This window comes from Microchirus variegatus, assembly GCF_963457635.1.
Source record: "Microchirus variegatus genome assembly, chromosome: 9".
Taxonomy (NCBI): domain Eukaryota; kingdom Metazoa; phylum Chordata; class Actinopteri; order Pleuronectiformes; family Soleidae; genus Microchirus; species Microchirus variegatus.
In genome coordinates, this window is record NC_139810.1 from 23,552,714 (window position 1) to 23,575,925 (window position 23,212).

At 40.6% G+C, this 23,212-nt stretch overlaps 1 protein-coding gene across 1 annotated transcript; it reads right to left on the reverse strand.

Moving 5' to 3' along the window:
• Positions 1 to 528: 528 nt before the first annotated feature.
• Positions 529 to 22,195, reverse strand: cry3a (cryptochrome circadian regulator 3a). Its single transcript, XM_083894689.1, has 15 exons — positions 22,119 to 22,195; positions 19,241 to 19,404; positions 13,148 to 13,256; positions 12,780 to 12,922; positions 12,075 to 12,259; positions 10,252 to 10,340; positions 9,996 to 10,136; positions 9,573 to 9,884; positions 9,218 to 9,369; positions 5,217 to 5,419; positions 5,012 to 5,116; positions 4,763 to 4,933; positions 3,554 to 3,634; positions 2,760 to 2,887; positions 529 to 1,209 (listed from the first exon to the last, which is right to left on the reverse strand). The coding sequence occupies exons 2-15, from the start codon at positions 19,396 to 19,398 to the stop codon at positions 1,201 to 1,203; spliced, it is 1,986 nt and encodes a 661-aa protein (XP_083750815.1). The 5' UTR covers positions 19,399 to 19,404; positions 22,119 to 22,195; the 3' UTR covers positions 529 to 1,200.
• Between the last annotated feature and the right edge of the window lie 1,017 nt (positions 22,196 to 23,212).

The following is a 23,212-nucleotide window of genomic DNA, read 5'->3' on the forward strand; positions in this document are numbered from 1 at the left end:
CATAGTTGACAAAAGCAACAATTTAAACCCCATAATTGTAATTCTTGATAACTATACACAACAGAGCCTCCTCATATTTGTCTGTTGTCAATGCAAATTGTGGAATTTGTTAATGAGCATGTGCAAAAACTAGTGAATCCCCCGTCTTATCTAAAATAACGCACCATCTTCCATAAAACCCTCTGAGGGATTGCATGAATCACCGGCAGAATTTTTGAGCTGCCAATATCAATCAAAAGATCGCACGTTATGCATTACCATGGAAATAACAATGACTAATGTGTGTTAAGTTGAATGATGTCATGTTCACTCGCCTGTTTAACCTCAGTACCTGAAGAGCTGTATACATGTGTATCACTACTCAGGGACTAGTGATGCTAGTCCCTGATATGACCTGCAAGGCTATACATGTGAATATCCATCAGGCCTAATAACATATTGAAAATAATAATAATAATAATAATAATGGTAATAATAGAAAGTAATATAACATTTTAAACTTTGTCCTTGTTTGTTGGACATCCAGATTATTGTTTTTTGGGAAATGTTATACTAGAAAAAAACCCAATTAGCCTTTGTACAAGCATTTCATGAGAAACATCCACATATATTATCACTATAATGAGTAAGTTCCATCTGTGACAAATATTATAACATTAATGAGTATTAATGACCGCTAGAGGATGTAGCACACGGGGATGCTAACGACGAAAACAAAACAACAACAAAAACGAGTTATGTTTGCGTATGAAATGGCAGACGATCCGTTTTGACAGTTTGAGTCTTTGCGGCTTTAGAAAACAAAACACTTTTGTAGCTGTGTCAGCGTTTCTACAGTATATCCTGGCTGCTATAACAGCAGTTTTAAGACAGAAGTGTACCTTTATATTCTTAATTTATGTATCGCAGATAATTCATCACGCTGTATGTTTGAGGCATTTCTTTACACATTCTTGTATCATGATGTAACCGTCAAAGAGTCACATTTTCATCTTTGTGTTTACAACCCGGGGAGAGAGTTTCTGACTGTGAAGGCAGAGAGCGGTTCAGGTGTTCATTGTTTGAGGTGGAGGTGGCAGTGGGTCGTGTCTGAACCTGTGTTTGTTTGGAGAACAGGTAGTAGTGACCTTTGGATTTCCTCTTTCTGCTGCCCTGGTGGTGACTCTAATGTAGATTTGGATGACGTCATCTCCTCCTGCTCTAGGTGGTCTGCAGAGAGGAACCAAAAGAGACAGTGTTGGTTAAGAAGATGAATTATTGTACATCTTTTTCTGTAATAGATGAGAGGGAATGTTAAAGAAACATCCAGAATGGAAATACGACATGTTTTTCCTGCTGTGTCTCTATCATGGTTCGCATTGTTTGCATCTGTTTTGTATTTTTTATTTTGAGCACGGGAATCTTATGACATGCTGGCATTTACCTGGATGACTCCTGTCAAGCCAATAAAGTGATGCAAATGAACGCCTACATTCTTAATGTTTTCCGAGACTGATGGTAAGTAAAAGCAGAATAACAAACCCCATGTGTATGTTGCTATAACAACATGGTAGTGCCTCATAGTATTAATCTAGACTGTGGGGGTTATAATGGCCTGCTTCTGCCCTCCACAGTTTCCTAATGAACCAAACCAGTTCCCAATATTGATATAAGAAGTAATTATCATAAGTGTTTTGCTCTGCAGCTCACAACGATAATTTTTTCCACGTAGATAGATCTTTTTTTTTTTTTTTTTTTTTTTTCTTAACTTGTATCAATGTGCCAGTGGTATGTGATATCATCTCTTTCACACTGTAGGCTATGTATAGTTGATATCACTTGGGCTCTGGTGTGTGTCAGAATTCACACTGTGCTCAAAATAAGTCAAAATACTACTGCGTGTACACCCAGAAACAACAGAGGAAGCTGGTGCACAGAAAAAAAGACCCAGAAATACATTATACATTATTTATGGTCTGCCAGCTTAAATAATCAAGTATTTTTAAGTTCATGGATGGTAGGAAGACACGGAAGGGCATTTAACATGCCAACAACTAGCCGCCAGCTAAAGCTGTTTTGGTCTGTGATGTAACTGGAAACTAATATCAACAAGCTGAATTAATTCCCTCCTAGTGTTTGTATACTTGAAAAAGGCTGTTTTCAGAGTTCCTACACATCTTCATTTCAAAATTCCATCAACATCTGAATACCACTTGTTAGATGCTTATTGTGGAAATCAATGGTTTAGCTTTATTTTCCCACTTTGTATCCTTTATCAACCATTGTTTATATTTTTCTTCATGAAGCCAGCCCTCAGAAAACTTGCATCGTCCCATGACACCCTCGCTGCTGACTATATGTGGTTTGCTCGACAAAATGGGAAAAATAAATAAATATTATTTATTTATTTTTCCCATGAGAATCGCAGTCGCACGCGAACGGTAGCCATGGTAACCAGACACCATTCTACAACCCTGTGTATTCCATTGAAAGAATGAGCTGCAACTGCAGCTCAACTTAAGTGGAACAAGGAAATAAATGGACTCCACCATGGGAAAAATAGTTCACCCATTTGGAAAGAAGTTAAACAATTCAATTTTTTTTTATTATGTATGCCAGGTGAGAAGGCGTTTTTTAAGTGGCCCACAGATAGTTTCTCTTTCTTCAATTTCTCAATTGGTACATTCCAGTTTCCATGCGTATGTCTGTATGGTAAATTTCTATCAAATTTGAACCATCAGTGACATTCAAGTAACACAGTAACGAAAAAGCTGGCTCACCTCTGCACTCTGCCTCTGAATTTTATGCACAGAGCAAGAGGTATGGTTTTCCTCCCCTGACCCTTCACGTTCCGACTCCCGTTCCCGTTTTCCTGTGATGCTGCCTCCTCTGCTGTGCAGGAAGATTCCTGAGGGGGTCATCGAGAAGAACAAAACGTTAACGTGATTGGAAAGGATGTTGGTGATACAGTGGGCTATACGATTAGTACATAAGGTAAAGTAAGGTATGATTTGATGCAACATGGACCTGATAAAAATGACAATTGATGTGGAGGAAGAGTCACCCTTTTGTGGAGGTTTTCCTCTACACTAGACAAAAATGACATTCTAAAAATAATACTAGGGCTGTGGAAATCTACCCTGTTTTTAACACCCTCCTCGTCTTCTCTTCAGTACGATTGTGCAACAGTGGCTGTAGGTTTATTTCGTCACAGTTGTTTTTGACTTCACCCTGAGATGTGAGTGCTCTCTAAATGAAACGAGGGCTGTGACGAATCAAAACAAAATGCATGTCCAGCCGGATTGATAACTACAGTAGCCATTGAATCACTCTGAATACAAGGTGACGTGTGCAGTTGTGGTGGTAGCTTGTCATTATCAACAACATTATTTCATTATTACAGTCACTGTAACAGTCCTACAAATGACATTTCTTGTTGAAACAAAGACACCTTTGTAGTGCAAATCTATCATGAAAGCACTAGAGCTCAAAAGTCATGACATTTCTTGGAAGTCCATGATTAATGTGGCACAGGAAAAGATAGCATCAACATCAGATATGGCCAGTTTCCTACCTGGATGTTGAGGCACAGCAAACTCATGGTAGGGTCGGCTGCTGGTTATGGTCTGGCTGATGTCTGGCACTGAGTGGTATCCTGCATCAAAGCAGAATCATCAAAATTAAGCATCGTACGCAGGAATCCTAGACTTTTTCCAAGACCTTACACTGACCATATGTTAAGACCTTATCGCCACTTCAAGCTGTAATCAGCAGCACATACTTAACTTACAAAACAGTTTTAGTTTGAAATTAAAGGGATAGTTCGGAATTTTGGACATAAGACCTATTTTTCAACTCAGCCGGTGTGATGGAGACGTCTGGAGACGTTTTCAAGAAATGTCATTCAGTTCTTCTAGTTGCTGAGTTCGCTGGTGCTAGATGGCTAGCGCAAGTCAATGGTACAAGTTAGCATGGCATTAGAAACACTCCACAGTGCACCCGAGGCAAATCAATTGTAGATATTGTAACATATCTATGTTGGTAGAATGTTTGAAATAAAACCAACCTTGCAAATTTGAAGGATTTATGTCTCAGCAGCAGCAGCAGGGTGTCATACTTCATATTAGGCTATGGCAGCGGCGGACTGATATCACCTAGCACTTTTAAGTTACCAGTTCTATAATAGTTTGTTTACCTGCTGTCATTGCTACAGACGCAGAGCATTTGGAAAAATGATAATTTGCAGGCTCTAGCAGGCACATTGCCATCATATATAATACATATATAATGTATCCAGTGGACAGATAAATCCTCTGAGGCTGGAAGTTTGTGTAGGACTCTGTGCTGCACTGCAGAGACAGGAATATAACTTTTCGTGGACTTCTGGTTTTTGGAAACTGTTGCCCAGCACCCTCGCGTGTTTTACGGACAAAGCGGAGCTCTGTGAGACAACAATTCCAGAAATTTTGGGTATTATGACGTCCCAGTGAACGTGGAAGTCAACATTGCATGTTTTATATACTGTACTTAGACTGAGGAGGACCACAAAAACATGAGTGAGTTATCCTTTTTCACACTTTGCCGACTGATAGGGCCTCCAGAGTCCCAAATACAAGTATTAAAATGATTATTATAACAGGTTGATTTTGCGTAATATGGGACCTTTAATATCTTGTGAAATCACGATTAAGACTTTTTAACACTTTTTAAGACACTGCGGACACCCTGTTGTAATATAACTGAATTTTAAAAACAATTACTGACTTTATGAGTTCTGGCCTACCATGCTTTTGTTGTTGTTGCTGTGGCTCCTGTTGTTGCTGGGGCAGTGGTTGCAGTCGCTGCTGCTGTTGTCCAACACTTCTAGGACCCGTCCGTTCTTCACTGTCAAAGTTCAGTAGAATGCTCCCGCTGCCTTTGCCCTTTGCGACAGAGCTCCCCGACACTCCAGGCACTGGAAGAAGATGACATGTCACCAACCCTTTCATGGCAAAACATTATTCACATCATTATGTGAAGAGAATTGACCTACATTGTGAGTTGTTATTGTTGGTCCCCGGCTGCTGCTCTCCGGGAGAGTAGGCCATCATTCCTCCATTTCCATTGCCGTTTGTAGACGGCACTGACGCCAGCAGGCCTGGGGAACAAAAACGAAAATGGAGTTGTTTTATTAAAATGAGTACAAAGACATGTTTTCATTTTTGCCATTCAAAAAGCAAGGCTTGTCCATCACTTACCGAGTCCCCTATATCTGCTAAGCTGCTGGTAGATCTGCTTCATCCTCTCGATGTTGAGTCGGCTTGCCTCAGCATGATGGACCATGGGTTTCGGGTAATGGACGCCGATTATACACTTGGCCGCCGCCTGGACGGACTCTGGAGCGTTCCACGGGTCATAGATGTACTTTGCGGGGAAACCTCGGAGGATAGGTAAGTAACGCCTGAAAGCACAGGGAGAAATTAGATACGCCTGCTTGTGTCAACAGGATGTACAGGGTTACACCTTGATATGGAGTAAATCAGGGGCAGGACTGAGGCAGGGATTGAACAAATCATTCTTTAAAAATGTTATAAAAGCTCCCCCACCCCCCTTAAAAATGTAATATTTACACATAACTGTGACACATTTAAAATGTAGTACATCTAATTTGCAATGATCATGCACATATTCAATGGAATTTTGTAGGTTTGTTCTCACTGAGAAAATTAAAAGTAATAATTATGCTATGATAAGTGTCACTTATGTGTCATTTTTACAGCCCACTTATCTACTATAAAGAATAACAGCATGCTGGTCTTCAAAATGAAAGCTACAAACAACCACAACACTGCACAGTATGACTACGGTAGATGAGAGTATGCGTAACAATGCTCTGCAAATCTGACACTACTGTATGAACTTTTAGAGATTGTGGCACTGAAGTCAGTTACTGTCACAGTGCACAGTGAGGACTACAGTTCAGAAAAATAAAAACAAGGGGCTGTGGTCCCAAACCACTTTTACTGAAAAGTTGGTATGATAGCAGCCACATCACTGACAAAAAGTGTGACCATCCAGAAAATGAAGCCAATAAAGACACTGCCTACAACATAGCAAAGAGCTCACAATACCATTCCAACCCGCTGAAGTTTTGTTAGATTTGTGTTTCCTTGGACTGTCGTGGATTTGCTCCATGTGACAAAAAAAAGAAACCTACCTACTGCACTTGGTCCAACCTTACCAAATCCGAGGAGGGGAGACAGACAGGACAGAGGAGGGGGGCGAGTGGAACTGTGGGAAGCGGCACAGTGCAGCGCTGATAGGCAGAGAGAGTGGTGTGGGCAGGGGTGGTGCGGCCCTGAGGACCCGCCACCCACGCCCCCACACACACACACCCACAGGATGGACAGCGCTCCGGTTGCTTACGGAGATCGCCCCATCGCTAGAGTGATCACTGCAGATTGGATTGATGATGCTAGGAGACGTCTACTGTAACACGCGGTTAGAAAGCAGAGTGCATTGATCCCACCCACCCGCAGCCCTCCACCCGCCCACACCACCCAATCCTGACCAGAGCAGGTGTATAGTGGTAAAGTTCTGCCATTGAGAAATTGACTGTTCTTACATTTACACCAAAAATAAAAAAATATATACATACATCTATATATAATATATATATATATACATATCTTCTAAAATATACAGTCACTCGTCACGAGAAAAATCCCCATTCATAAATATTTATGGTTGAATTCTCTTTGAAAGTCACTAAAAGCATTTGCTAAAGCTATATAGTACTGAAAGCTCTTAGTCGATGACAGAAGTCTTCCATTATACCTCACAGCTCGGCCACCCTCCCCCCCATCTCCCCCACCCATGATCAGACAGTGGTGGACTGAGAAAAGAGCTCATGCCTTCTCCCCCTGTCCCTCAGACTGTGGTGGTTGTCTTTTAAGTGGTCAGCAGGCCCAAAGCCTCCCTGCTGACTGTCCCCTCCCACAGCCACAGCACCACGCTCTAGGCTGGCCCACTAGGGGGCTCCCTCATTTCACCAAAAGGGACCACAACCCTTTTGCCAGGAAGACCTGCAACCTGCCAGTAACAAGCGGCCCTAAGGAGACAGCAGGTGGCAATTACAGGAGGAGTGTGAGCGTGCTGTTTGTGATGCAGAGTGTATAAAGTGGTGTTTAAGGATTCAATGGAAAATTAACTGTAACACATATTATTTATAATGTACACTACTGTTCAAAAGTTTGGGGAAATGTCCTTATTTTTTGAAGGAAAATCTCTTTTTTTCAATGAATATAACATTAAATGAATCAGAAATACACTCTATACATTGTTAATGTGGTAGACGACTATCTCTCCAGTGTTCTAATGGTACATTTAGTTTACTAATCGAGGTTAGAAGGCTATTGGATGATTAGAAAATCCTTGAAAACCCTTGTGCAATGATGTTAGCACAGTTTGAAGGGCAAAATTATTATTTTGAATAAAAATCCTTCCATCCATCCATTATCTACCACTTTATCCTTCACTGGAGGGTCGCGGGGGTTGCCGGCTGACATAGGGCGATAGACAGGGTACACCCTGGTTATCTTGTCAATGTCTTGACTATATTTTCTATTCACTTTGCAACTCTTTTGATGAATATAAGTGTGACTTTTAATGGAAAGCACCAAAAAATTGTATAGGTGACCCCACACTTTTGAACGGTAGTGTATGTGTGGCTCCGAACTTTCTAAAAAATAGGTTAATCAGGTTATTTATTTAATGCATTTAAATATTAAATCTATTTTTTTCATTAGATTTAAAATATTTGATAACAAAAAATGCTACTAAATTTGCACTAAGACAATAAGTGTGTTTTTCTCTGTGAGTGGGTACGTTGATGCGTCTTTTTCAGTGCTATGTTAGCCAGCCACTGCTCCAGATCCACCTGAACCGACAGGGCTACATTCACACAAGCAGAGCACCACTGAACATTTCACAAGGGGTTGGATGAGGGGCTTTGCCCAGCGCCTGGACAGTGTACCAGCTCGCGTGGCTGTGCATCACTTCGATGGCAGAGCTCCAATGCCTCTCCTCACTACCCTCTGGGAAATGCTTCATAATCCTCTACCTAACGAATGCAGACAAGGCGTTGGCATTTCCCTACCGAACGGTCAGAATCCCTTTTGACGGAATGAGACGCTACCGAGTTACAAACCTGCCCAGAGGGTGCTGCTGGGGCGTGAGCAAAGTCCCGTCCCTCAGGGTTGCACAGGCAAGTAAAAAACAAACGGCTACCAAAGTCTCAACTCAATCCCCAACGTCCATCCAAGGCAGCCCAGGCTGGAAGCCCGGCTACACCTGGGTGGAGGGGTGTGAGAACGGCCAATCATCTTAAAAGCAATCAGTTACAATCTCCAAAGGGAAGAGGGATAGCTGAACTTTTCCCCCAATCCCCCCCAAAAAACAGATGAGCCAAGACACAAACACAGAGCCACATCGAGAGAGAGAGAGAGGAATTCATCTACACCTTGGCAATAAAAAAAAAAATCATCTGGCAACAATTATATTAACTAGAGATACGCACACGCGTACACAATCACCAAACAGATATTCACAAACAATTAAAAAGACACGCCAAGAAGGACACCGTGGACACTAAACTTATTACAAATAACATGCCTGATTTTTAAACTAAAGTGCTGAAATTTGAACAGAAAAAAAATGAAACAATGGGCGAAAATAAAACGGGAGAGGAGGGAAGGATGTTGTTTGTCATTCATTCACTTACCCAACGATCTGGAGCTCTCCCTTGATCCCTCTATCTCTATTTATCCCTATTTGTTCACCTGTTATTGTGTACAAACTGAATGTGTCTGTGTTGCGAGCGTTCTCTTGATTAACTCTGAGAACAAGGACAAGGTTCTTTTTATTATTATGATTATTAATATCAATAATCATAATAAATAACCAGGTGCCAAAAGCAATCCCTACTGAAACAGAAGTTAATAATAACTGTAACAACCTATAACCTTTTTTTACTCAAAATAATGTACATCTTCTAAATCTTAATTTTGAAATCTCCTTTCACAAACTCAACCTGCTTTCATTTAGCATGTGCATATGTTTGCAGCCTTTATGAGGTCTCTCAGTGCTCCTATGTTTTCTTTTCTGTGTGCAGTCCAGAGAGACAGAGGGAAGAAGAGTGCCATTAATGTGGCTGGGTCAGCTGTTGGCACCAAGGGGCGATGCCAGGAAAGGTACCCACCTGATGAAGTCTCCGTTGGGGTCGGTGCGCCTGCCGAAGCCCACGGGGCAGTAGCAGTGGAAAAACTGCTGGAAAAATGAACTGCAGGACAGCCACATCCAGCTGCCTGCGTTCACGCTCCAGTCTGCATCGAGAAGCAACTCCTCAAAGACCTGCAGAGACAGATATTTTTTTTAAAGTCAGGCGCTTTCAGAAATCTAAGATGAACTGTTCTGTATCTATGCGCATTAGTTTATTACACACTGGATACACTTTGTAAGACAATAATACGATTGCAATGATCCAGTCTTGAATACATGTACACCTTTATATAATCATAAAAAAAAATCAATGTTGCATTTCTCTGAAGCCCCACCTTCATTCCTTCCTCCCAGCTGATCCAAAGGTCGCCCCTGGTGAGGAAGCAGGCCACCGCATGTCTGGCCAGGTGATGGATCCAGCCCTCCTGCCTCAGCTGGGTCATGATGGCATCAATCCAGGGAAAGCCAGTCTTGGCCTCAGCCCACTTGGCAAGCGCCTCTGGATTTTTGTCCCATGGAATGCGGACACAGATGGGATTGCCCTCCATCTTGTCAAAGCGTGGGTTGTTGGTCGCCGCGGTGTAGAAGAACTCGCGCCACAGTAACTGGCCATACAGAGAGAGTGGAGGGGAACTGTTCTTTTTCACCTAGAAAGAAATAATTGAGCATGCAAAGACTTTAATAATCAAGACATTTCATGCAAAGAAGTGCAAAATGTAATTGCTGAGCATTTAATGTGTGTACATAATGTGCAGTACCTTGCGGTAGAGGTCAGTGAGTTTGAAGTAGAAAAGGCGACAGGAGAGGCAGCCGAAGCGCAGGTATGGGCTGAGGCCTGTTGGGCTGGCCAGCAACGAGTTGGCGTTCATCCTGGGGCGCTCAAAATTAGCCACCCATGCCTGGAAAAAGAGAATAATATTTTGTTAAACTAAATTTTCAGGATAAGACAAATATAGATGTTGATACTAAAAAAAAAAAATTTGAATATCTAAATACAGGAGAAGCAATACTAACTTTTCTCTCAAGATGGCGCTCAATCCTCGTCAGAGCCTCCGTTTCTCCTCCAGGCCACACTGCAGTGGGCAGGCCCTCGATGTCAAAACCTGAAAATATTTGTATGATTTAACAACAGTGTTGGACTCATGCGTGGAATACATAAACAAAACCATAAACATATACTGCATACACGTTAAGAACATTTCCACATTTGAAGACATGTTTACTGCAACCATTGTACCAGGAGTATTAGAATATTATTCAGTTACGCACAAAACAAAAGCTTGAATAACTGATGTGTCCATCTGCACACCCACTTGTGTCTCCGGTCCTTTAATAGAGGAACAGTGGGATGACATGATAACACTCTCCCACACGCCGTTAAAAATAAACCATATTCTCTTGTGTCGACAAGAGATGTGTGATACAAAGGAAAATATAAATGTGACACATATACATATTCTGTATAACCGTCACAGTTGAATTTCTTATGTATCAGGTCCAGGGAAAAAGAGTTGAACTAAACACTTAAAATAAAAGTTATATTTATGCAGTCATTCAAATTGACAATGGTTAATTTATATTACTACAAGAATCTATCTTAAATATCCTGTATTTCTTTATTCACTCGTCTTAAGAGGGTTGACTGAGGACAGAGGGTACACATGTGAGCAGCAGATGTAGGCGGCACTGTCAGGTTGTGAATGAACAGTGTGGACTTCTGTGAATGGAAACCAGACAACTGAACTGACTGAGCGTAAGAGGGTTATAGGATGTTACCTGTGTAGAACAAACCTTTAAAGAGAAAAGTCAGTCACCTGCCCTGACAGTACTAGAGGATTAAGACTTTAAATATCTTTATCTATTAGGGGAACAGTTACACGGGTGTTAGCAACAGATGGCTACAGGGATGCAGAGTGTATGAATGGACAGTCACCATCTGTGAATGGAAAGCAAAAATCTGGACAGAAACAGTGAGTGTGCCACTTAATTAATCCAATAGTGAGGGCTTAGAGGAGCTGTGCCTTCAAATAGAGACATTGGATGAGGGATACTGAGAATACAGTGTGAATTATAGAAGGGATTTGCATGACAAACAAATCGCAAACCTATTTTTTAATATTAGGTAGCTTTTTAATGATGACCTAATGCATTTATTCTGGTTAAAATCATTTTGAAACTTTAGTGAATGACTTCTGGTGATTACTGTTGTTGTTGTTGGTATTTTTCTGTCTCCATTTGGTTTCAATGAACAACATTTTTTATATTATTTGTACGCTGCATCATTCATTTGAAAATGGGATCTAGGACGTGACTGAGGGAGTGTTTGTGTGTATACAGCAGCAGCACAGGGGCAAAACACATCATTTTAGCATTAACATAGATCAGCATCAGTGTACTGCAACAAATGTTCCTTATGTCCACGCCATTCATATTAAAATCCTTCTTAGTGTCTGCATCATATCACTGTATTACCCTGCCCTTCACAGAATGGAAGATTGAAGCACTTTTAGCTGCTAAATAATATAATTTGTTGGAGTTGAGTTTCATATTTGACAATGTGCATGCATGCAGTTTTTGCATTTGACCACCAGGTGGAGCATTTGTCCAGAAGTGTATATCTGTCGGTATAAGCAGCAGGCGTGTGTGATTTGGGAAGCAAACAGTACCTTTAAACTTTGTCAGAGGCAGCATAATGTATGTGATTAAATTCGTCACCCCACTCAAATATGAATGACACATTGAACATGAAGAAAACCCACTTGCATTTTCCCTTAGAAACAGGCAAAGAAAGTCCAGTACACGTATCAAAGTTCAGGCGAGCCTGTTTGTTTTCTCACCTAGCTCCTCCAGTGATGGGACGCCATACTTGTCTCCATGGTCATCTGAGACGGGGGTAACGCAGCGACCCATAGTGGTGTCGGACAGCGTCTCCGCAGGCATTTCAGGAGGATCCAGTCGACTGATCAGCGTCTGGAAACGCTTATAAGTGAGAGGAGGCTGCCCACCATTCAGCTCTATGATCCTAGTGAGTGGCAGAAAAGAGGATTAGATAGAGGATACATTTTGTCTCAGCAGCCTCCATCATAAATAAAAAACTGTTTCCACATCCATCCATCTATCCCCTCTCCATTACACAGGTACAGGTGGATTATTATTTGCATATACGGACACAAGATGGCAGTAGTGAGACTGACGGGGACTGTAGCCTACCGCTTCTCATCTGTGGTTAATTCCCTCAAAACATTCATGAGTTACTGTGTTCATACTGTGTTCAATAACGAAACATACACATTTATGGACAGAAAAGCATAAAACTTAATGTCTCTGGCCATGACTATTGCCAGCATGGAGGCATATCTTTACTGTATGGGTTGAAAAAAGAGGCAAAAAGCACTGTTTTAGCTTTTCACTTTTGGATAGTTTCATTTAGACTGATGAGTACTGTGCGCAGCTACACTAATGTTGCGCCACAACAATCTAAGCCCATGCACTGTGCATCTTTACAACCGTATAAGTGTGTGTGGGTTTTGTCTTTTCCTCACTTGTCCAGGTCGTAGAGGGTGTGTGATATCTTGACATTGACCTCCACCCCTGCCTCCATGGCCAGCTTCTTGATGGCTGCATCTCTCTCCTTCCCAAAAGGCTCCGAGTCGTACTCAAAGGTCAGCCGAGAGATCTTCCACTCCTGATACGGACACAGAGGAAGGTATTATTTTACAACTGCACATTCAACCAAAGGACTATGCGACGGTTTTTGTAAAATTTCAAGTTTTCCTCAAATTGTACAAAAAACCGTCGCAAGTCACTTTACGGTGACACAAAACAGTGAGAGTATTTTTTCTTTACTGATATTGTATAAATGAGATTTCAAAATCCTCAGAAATGTTATCTATTTTCAGTAGATGTTGACCTTAAACAGACGTGGGAACACATTGGCTGGTTGGCCCCTGATGACGAACAGACGGGAGTTGAGCTTCCGGAGGCTGGCGTCCAGATCTTCCAAACACTGGAGGAGAAACCTGAAGAAGTTAAAGAAAGAAAACAACAAATTCATGATCAATATTTAACGACTACAAAGGGATCTTGATGATCTTTTTTTGTTCATAAATAATAACAAAATGTGAATTAAAAACTAAAGATCATAGTTTTTTAAGCTCAGATCCTTCACTGTGCTGCACGACTCCTCTGCAGTTGTTTACCTAGGATTTTCAGGGTCGAGTTGAATGTCTCTCCTTGACGTCAAACAATAATAGAAAACCAATTTGTTTTGAAGGGAACAGTCAGTGAATGTTAAAAGTGTGTGTTTGTGTGTCTGTGGTTTAGACTGCATGACTCACTTGACCTCCCAGTGAAAAGCAACGCATGTTTAAAGCTACAATGGCTCAACCTAAGCTGGAAACACCTGGACTTGCAGTATGTCCATGCAGTGTTTTGTCTCAAGAGAAAGTCTGATGACTAATCACAACAAGTGAATTTCCTCAGTGTGGGATCAACAAAGTCTATTGTTATTGGGTCTGACCTGCAGTCCTGATCATTAGCAGAATCAGGCGTGATTCACAGACTAGGCAGGCAGCCGACAAGCTGAGCAGACACCCAGGCAGCCAGACAATATTTCCTCTCAGTTGAGTTCCCTTCTGTCTGGCCTGATCAGTGAGGCAGGGGAGGGCTCACTCTCAGGCAAAGCCTCAGTTGCTCTAAATCCGCACACAGACGGGCAGAGCCAAGTGTCAATGTTGCACACTCTTAAGGCACGTGCCGACTGATGCATGAGGCAGACAGAGATATAACCTACGAGAGGAGCTTTCATACCTCATTAGACCTCCTGAGTTGCTGTTTTTTTTATTTGGGGTTTTAGAATAAACTTCAATAAAGAAGTAAAAAGTTATGAACAACACAAATAAACAAATGTAGCAGCATAGTATAAGTGTAATAGTTTATTTCCCTATAACCACATGGTTCAGACTTGAAATGAACAAGGGAAAATTGGATTTAACACTTATGTTTTATAGGTCTGTTAATGATGGGTGAGGAGTGTTAGGGTTATTGTGAGTCATTGTGTGCAAAGAGAGGACATCAATTACACTCCGAAACAAACACAAATGTATGAACTACAGAATGTAAACTCAGCTCTACCTGCAGCCAGGAAAAAACAGTCGTTATGTGAAAAGGAAATTAAGCCGTTCAGCTCGTTTTTTTGATGCCAGCCAACACCATGGAAACAATTTTCGCTAAAAGCAAAATGGGCATTAAGTGTACTCCTTTACCTTTAGTCACACTGTTAACAACAGTTGGTCCAAAAATGTAACACATCTCCACTGACCTCCTTCAAACTCACTGAACTAAAAGCACTACACAAGTGAAGTTACACATGCATGTGTGTGCAGTGCACACCTATTAGGAATGAATAAGTGTGTGTGCATGAGTGTGTTCTACACAATTGGGAAGGCTGGTTGTTGCTCTCGCTGTGTGTGTTACTAGGTTAACCACTTCCTTTTGCCTCTGTGTGTGTGTGTGTGTGTGTGTGTGTGTGTGTGTGTATGCATCAGTTGGCTACCTTATCAGTCATCGCTCCTTACATAACTGCCCTGGCCTACTTCTGTCTCAACAGACACACTCAGTTTTAACCACACACACAACAACACAATTTCTTAGCCCAGTAACCTCATTGCTGGCTTCATTCATTCACTTGAGTTGTGTTTCAGCATATGATGCCTTGAAGAGGGCCACACGGTTGACGTAGTGGTTAGCGCTCTTGCCTTTGCAGCAAGAAGACCTGGGTTCAAGCCCTGGTTGGAACAAGGGCCTTTCTGCATGGAGTTTGCATGTTTTCCCCCTGTGTGCATGGGTTTTTTGCAGATTTGGGGATGAGGTGAATTGGTCACTCTAAATTGACCGCAGGTGTGAAAGTGTGAGTGAATGGTTGTTTGTCTCTATGTGTGGCCCTGCGACGGACTGGTGAACTGTCCAGCGTGTATCTCCTTATGTCAGCTGAGATAGGCACAGCACCCTCGCCTCCGGTGGAGGATAAAGCGGTAGATAATAGATGGATGGATGTCTCGAAGGGCCACACTGTGGAAATTGTGGCTAGCACTGTTGCCAGCAAAAAGTCCCAGGTTCATGAACAAGAGCTCTTCTGCATGGAGTTTGCATGCTCTCCCTGTGCGTATGTGGGTTAACTCTGGATTCCTCCCTCATATTTGGTGCCAGCACAGTGATGCCCAACACAACAATTACATTTGTGCTTTATTTCAAGTCATATAACTGATACTACTGAAATAAGGGTAAAAGAGTTTGCAGAGACTGCATTCCTTTGCAGTTATGATTATTGACCGATGAACTGTGCAGATTACTCATCACAAGAAGCTTAAAATGATGTGGATTCAACACACAGAGAGCATGTGATACAGCAGTTGATAACCTTGGTTATCTTTAAAAAAAAAAAGAAAAAATCTGGTGAAGTGTTACATCTGATTTTGCATTTTCTAGCAGATAATAAATTATGCTTTGTTTTTGGTTTCAAACAGATGTGCCCACTGGTATTTATTTACCTCCAGTGTTTTCCGCCACCATCTGTTGGGCAACAGGCCATGCCTCCTCACAAGTAGGTCAGGATCACATAACCGCTCAAAAGTTTCATGCTTCCGGCACACTAACCTACATCTCACATTTTTCCCTAAACAATTCTAGATCCTCATTTTATGAATGTATTGACTGCCGTTCAGTGTTCACGCTAAATGTTGGTCAGAAGACAGTGGATTTAAAGGCCTGAATTTGTGTAGAGTTAACAAGTCACTGCTATCAGATGGAGAAAATGAAGGGAAACAGAGTGAAATAAAGCCTTGGGGATTTTACAGTAAATAAAAGTTGCATGAACTGAGGTTGTGTTTTTATTTAAATGATGGTTGTTAACACATTAAATAGGACAAGGAACTGAGCTTTTCTTTCTGGTTCAGTCTCTTTTTTTTTTCTTGCGTCAGTAAGATGATGTTAGTTGGGTCATCAAATAAGATTAGATCTTGTTTTCCATGCATGTAAGCCAAACCTACATTTGAGGCATTCTCTTTTAAATTAAGAGCATATGGTTATCCAGCACATCCTTAACATAATTTTAAGCCATGTCTGACCTTTTACATGAGATGCTTCAAAACACTGAGGAAATGGGTCAAAAACAACAAAGCGGCATCGTCTTCAGAATACAATCCATCACATCTGTATTATTTACATACATGTAATGGATGACACACCTGTGTTTTCACCCCAGCAAGGTTTTAATCTTTGGATTTCTGGCATGGATGTAACTCGTACAATGTCCTAGAACAACTAACCTAGACCTCACTAGTTATCCTGTTGATTCTTTAAATTTTTGGTGTGACAGACTTGCTCTTTTGGTGGAAACTAGATCCTCAGGCCAATTTTATTCTCAGTGGTTTAGTATATAGTATAGAAATAACACCTGATGACGTTATTTACAACAACTGTGGATCAGTAAAGATATCCGTCATTGGTAAAGTGGGATTTATGTCCTATTTGCACAGGAAGAACTGAATTCTAGTGAATGAAAGAGCTACACCAAAAGAGGCAGACCCCTGGTAAGATTCTTGGATGATGAAGTGAACGTGCGGCAGGTCATATTAGATGAAATATGCAGAAAACACTAAAAGTTAGGAGCGTGTTTGCAGTTCTGTGTTTTACCTGCTAATTATCGTTTCAATAAAAAGGACTCAGCTTCAAAAGATACTTCAGTACATCACTTTTTCATTGCATTTACAAAAGAAAAAACACAGCAATATCATTTTTGATTTGATATCAAGGAATAAGTCAAGTAATTATTTAAAGAGTAATACATAATAATAACTTATTGTGCTTCCTGAGAAACTTGGCTAATGCTTTAATCCACGCACAAAAGACCTACGAGACTTTTTAAGCCCCAGATTTAGGTAAAAATACCAGTGGTAATTGGATGATGATCTGCCTTAGACAGACCTGCATGTGTCAGTACAGCTGGAGAGGTGTTAATGTCCCTGGTGGTTATTAGTGCTGTGGACATCTGTTAAGGGCTACCTTTAAATCCTCATTGCATGTATATATACTGTATGAGATAAGCCCACACAGTTGTCTCACATAGTTTTAAACACATACAAATATAAAACTATTACACGTATTGTTTGTGCGCATTTGTGCAAAGATCAGTGAGATTGCTTCTTTTTCTGCATGCAACATGTTGTAGGCGTAGAATGGCTATGAATTAACTGATCTATATTTTACATTAAGTGGATGCGGGAAGCTATTTCAAGGGAAATACAGGCCTGTGAAATCACATAAATGAATTAATCTTCAATCCTGTAATTGGTTACGATGGTGCGAATGAAAGCAAAAATGCAAGAATTTGAAGAGAGTCATAGCCTGTTTTTTCAAATAAAGTAAAGCTGACAAAAACAAAGTGCATTTGGTTAAATGGTGAAACTGAAATTAGGTTTTGGAATCTGAGACCAGCGAATAAGATGTGCATCACTGATGTGCCTTTCCGGCCTGTATGCCACCACCAGCACCCCGTCGCATTTTTAGTATCACAATCAGCTGGATATTACTGGATCACTAACTTCATAACTGACCCTCCCTAGGTGGGGACTACTAATAGCACAAAACAAAACAAAAAAATGGACCAATGAGCAATAAGCATTCAAGTGATACCGAGTCTCATCCCCTGTGGAGCAGACACGAGGGTTTACAAATTCAACCTTCACGTGAACTCCCTAGTCTGCACTAATAAGTTGTCCTGGAAGCTTGAACACCTTTTCTAAGAGCCAACCCATGAAGAGACCCCCCTCATCTTCTTGCTGCCTGTTCTTTTACAGATGGTACAGTATATTCGTCAAGTCATTGAGCCCTATTTATTCTACCATCCAACTGACCTCTATAATGGGTATTACATGGTGGTGACACAAACGGACACCCTGTGGCGTGAAACCAACTGAGAAAGTGCAACCAGGTCAGAGATGTTGAGTTTTATTCGAGATATTGATCTCAACGTGACTGACTGACTAAAGAAGATTAAAAAATAAATAAATACTCACTTCAAATCACACCACAAAACAGAAGCATTTGGGGGTTTGCCATACAATAAAGACAAGTCAATCACCACCAATCCAACCATTTAAAACTCTACTTGGTTTAGACACTACCAACACAACTTCAAAATAAGAAATAAGAAATGCTGACACCGTGCTGCCTGTCGAAGTACTGCAGCTCTGCTACTTCTCCCAGCAAATCTGCAGTTGAAGTCAGTTTCCAGTAGAGATTAAATATTTGTCTTATTCAGACCAAACTTTTGACTATTTGGAGAGCATATGTGGGGAAACTATAAAGTTTAACCAAAAGGCAACTCTAACCCTAACCCAATTAAAATTACAATTTGGAAATTAAAAAACCTTGTCGGAGTCATGAACCTCCGAAAAGCCTCCCCAAAAAATTCAACCTAGTTCAGGTCAACTTATTCATAAAAAAAAAATTCTGACCAAACAACAACAACAACACAATTATGTGTCCCATAAATTAGATTTTCTTATATCCCGTTAATCATCTCATCTCATTAGCCTGTGTTGGTCTCAGTCAGAAGTATGATTTGGTTTGGTCTAAATATTACTACTAAAAGGTCCAGAGTGTAAGAATCACTGACATCTAAATGTGAGACTGCCCATTCTATCTATCAGCTGAAGAGGTATATTTGAAACCTTAATTAATATTCATGCAAGATTCCAAGTGTTGTACTTGAAGTACTCTTCGGGCTGCTGTAATTACATGGCAGACTTGATTAAAGTGTGACCATTGCCTAAAGCACATAAACACTTACAAATACAATAATAATACACAAACATATGGGCAGCATATTAAATTTAGCAAATAAAGCCTTCTAAATGTTACACATTGGACCTTTAAGAAACAGTAAAATATTCTAATGCAAGTAACAGACCAAAAAAGAAAGCAACAACACAATTCTTCTTACCTCCACCGGTTAACCCCGACATTGGAGGAGCCCGCAAACCATGGGTCCAGGAAGTAAACGCAGCGCACTGTGTCCGCCCCACGCAATGCCTCTTGTAGAGCAGGGTTGTCATGGAGACGGAGGCCCTTCCGGAACCAGTGGATGGAATTTCGGGCCATGTTTTGCTGATAAAAGAAAAGTGATAAAAGGGGGTAAAGCAGGAGAATAAGACAGATCTGTGAGGAAATGGAAGTGACTAACCACTCCTTTTACTGAACAGAATTAGTATGTCTGTACGCACAGAACAATGCTGTCATTTCACCAACCACAAGTACAAAGCTGAATGTCTTCCAACAGCAGTGGTAACTGAAACATCCAAGACTTTTCATTTGTCAATAGCGTGGGATGTTTCAAGAATAGAAATACCTCAACAGGGAACCACAGAACTTCTCAATGGACAAATATTTTTTTTAATACCAAGCCATTTTTAGGCATCAGGCCTTTGATCAAACAGACCAACAGTTGCATATCACCTACTGTGATCAAACTGTTCCACTTGTTCCTGTCTTTCTACTGTATCCTATAAACACTAAATCACAGAAAATTCTTCAAACTAAGGATCAGTGACAAAGCTTTGTTTTCATGCACAAACACATATTCAGTCATCTGTGTCTGGGGAAAAGACAGTGATAAATAACAAATAATATCTTAGTGCAGTTTAAACATCTATATCTACCACATTCATCACAAATGTTCTGTACCAGTTTTAAAGTAAAAGCATGTTTGTTTTCCTGTTACGTGAATTCATTTTTTTTTTTTTCCAACAAGGTTTATTGTGAAATATTTGCAGGACAAACAGATGCAAACTGAAAAGTCCTCTATATGTATAGAAAAGACACCACATACTAGTCCCCAACCACTGACTGCATAGTTTTTACTGTGGAGTTTTACCCCGACAAAACTACCATGCACTTTCATGTCAGTTTGAGGAGAATTGTGGATCTCAGCAGCTGGTTAGTTAACTGAACACTAGAGGGCAGTGGAAGAACCACACAACGGATGAATGAATGAATGAATGAATGAATCATTAAATGAAAGACATAGCTTTAAAAATGACTAACTATTTGGAAGTCTAAGTGACTTTTGACTGGATGCAAATTCAACAAATCAACTGAGGTTCCCGACTTATGAACTTAAACCTTTTTTCTGACATGTGCTCCAGGATTGTTCTGCTCTCCACTGGGAATCCACTGCCACTTGTATGTTAAAAAAATGAATCCAAATGAATCCACTCTATTTTGACAGCACTCCAATGTACATATTTATTTGATGTGTTATATGATGTTTTTTTTTTATTATTATTAGTTGTGAATAGATCATTACAATTAAATCTACAATTCAAGTAGTCTGAACAATGATTGCTGTGATAACAACAGCCAAACAACTTCCTACAACAACACATCAAAGATAATGAACAATGCTCATGCTTATTAAGAATTCACAAAGTGGGTAATATGGTCAAAACAATCAGTCAATCAATCAGTTTTGCTTATCCGAGTTCTGTTCATCATGCATTAAATGAGGAGTATTTTAGTACAGTGGGGTACTTTGACTGTGTGGCAATGTGAAATAATTTACATAGTCAGGTAGATGGGTCTCCTAAGCATAATTTTACTTACAGCCACCCCCCAAGAGGTCAGGACCAGCTCCGAGTAGCTGCTCCACCACCTGTTTCCCCTGGCCCGAATAACATGCCTAATCCTGACTCAACATCTTTGGCAGAGGTGTGCGCTCATCTGAGCCACAGCCAAGTCCAAAATATCTATTTTGCCGTCATTTTTACTTCTTTAGCCTTTTATACACCAAAATGCTCAAGCAAGCTATGTTTGAAGGCAGCACCAGAACGTGCAAAGCAATTTTCTTTCAGGTCCATACAGATGAACGAAATAACTCACAGTGCACATGAAATAAGCCTCCACACTCACAGTGTTTGCCATTCACTGATTACATTGAAGGTGCAGGGGTTGATGATGAATGGGTGAAGATGGAGGGTTTACATAAACCAAGGCTTACAAGTATGTAATTAGGACAGTGTAAAAAGGGCTGCAATTATTAATTATTAAGTAATTAAGTTATCAACTACTAATTATAAAATTGCTAATTGAGGATTACTTGGAATACTTGTCATAACTGGTTCAAGTATTTTATAATAAAATAAAAGGTTATCTGGTTAATCTTGTTATGATATTTCTGTTCCATGCTCCTGTATGACACCAGAATATATTTTGTTTTGTGAGTAAAACACGACATTTGAGGACTTTATTGTCAGATTATGGGTAAATTAAACAATAATGTGTTAAACATTTCATGAACCATAGACTAGTCAATAATGAAATAGTTAGTTGCAACCCTATTACTGAATCATAATCATTTAATTCCCAGCATTGTTTTTTATTATAAGAAGAAGAGCTATTTACTGCATTTTTAAAATCATGTATTAAGTTGTAGTTTTGGCCCTGAGCCTCAGTGTTAGGGGAACGACATGTGTAAATAAGAGTACAGTCACAGCGAAGGCTTGTCTGACTTCTCGAAATGGAAATTAGGTCACGCTGTCCATTCTGAATGGAAGCTGATAACTCCATTCACCCCCCATTCAAACCCTCACTCACAAATAACACAGAATTGCACAGCAATGCAAAGCAAGTGAACAAGACAAACTCGACGGAAAAACACAAAGTGTCAAGTAGTTGAAGTCTCTGGGCAAAGAAACAACATCTCCGTGGAACCAAATCGGGGTCACCACAGTAATACTTATGTAAGTGGCGGCGCTGTTCATATGGAAAAAGCCACTTTAACGTTACAACAAATGCCCCAAATGCGGCGAAAAGACCCAACATACCTTGCGCTTGCACCACGGAGGCGATATCTATGTCAAACCCAAAAAAAGAAGCATTTCTTCCGTCCGATATAGGTCTTGGGATGTGTCGTGTGCCTAGCGGTTGAGTGCAGCGGTTTGAGCCTGAGACCTCCTTGTCTTACTGTACCTGCTTTCGGCTGCTGCTGCTCAACTGTTTCATAAGATTTTGACTCACTGCGCATGCGTCGGCTTCATTTTCGTGTCATGGTGCGTTCATGACACAGTGGGATGTTTTTTTTTTTACCGGTCTAAATCGACTGATTATTCTCTGGACAAACACATTCCCACGGCCCACGCCGTAGTAGGCTGTAATGTCTTTAATACCACTAAAGACAACACTTACTGCGTTTGATATTATTTTAACGCAACACGTAGACTGTATATATCCAAATAGCGTCAGTCTTTTGACACTTTTTGTCGATTTATCTCACAATTCTGTGTGATTTTTAAACGCATTTGTCTGCGATGGCACTGCAGACATGACCCACGTCAAAAACGTGGGTGGAGTGGTTGCATTTTCCAGTCGACTGCCCCCTTTAAACGCAGCCATGCGTTAGTTAAAAGCATATTATTCTACATTACCACGGACAGTGAATGTAACACCGGTCTCGATTTGGACATGGACGGTGACGTACTTCCACTCCGCTGTTCCCATTGGTCGCTGTATCTTCACATGTACGATGCCGGGTCACGTTTAAGAAGCATGGAGATGCGGAAGTTTCATTCACACAGTAAACACAGTGACAGCAACACAGTATGAAAAGCATTGGGAGGTTTTAGTTTATGTTATCTTTACAGAAAAAAAAAATGTCTAGAACAAATTGTCGAGTTTTCACTCAAAGTATTATATTTTTTTTCCCACGTTTCATTCATGTTTTAAATCAAAAATTACATTATTTCTCTATAAATGTATCAGACAATGACCACCGATACTATGACTTACAGTTACAGTATTACAGAATTAGACTATATAAGAGTTCACCATGAATTTGTGACATACTGAGGGTGGCACAAGTCAAGTGTATGATCCTAAGGTCAAGTAGGATGGAAAAATGTGGGATGAGGGTGTTAGGGGA

Bases quoted from the DNA above. Each gene is read 5' to 3' on its own strand.
- cry3a (XM_083894689.1), bottom strand. From the start codon at position 19,398: ATGGCCCGAAATTCCATCCACTGGTTCCGGAAGGGCCTCCGTCTCCAT. The intron at 5,117-5,216 runs GTAAGTGATGGA...TTTGTTCCCCAG, and splicing joins TAGCAGATATAGGGGACTCG to GCCTGCTGGCGTCAGTGCCG. The intron at 3,635-4,762 runs GTAGGCCAGAAC...GCTTTGATGCAG, and splicing joins GCAACAACAACAAAAGCATG to GATACCACTCAGTGCCAGAC.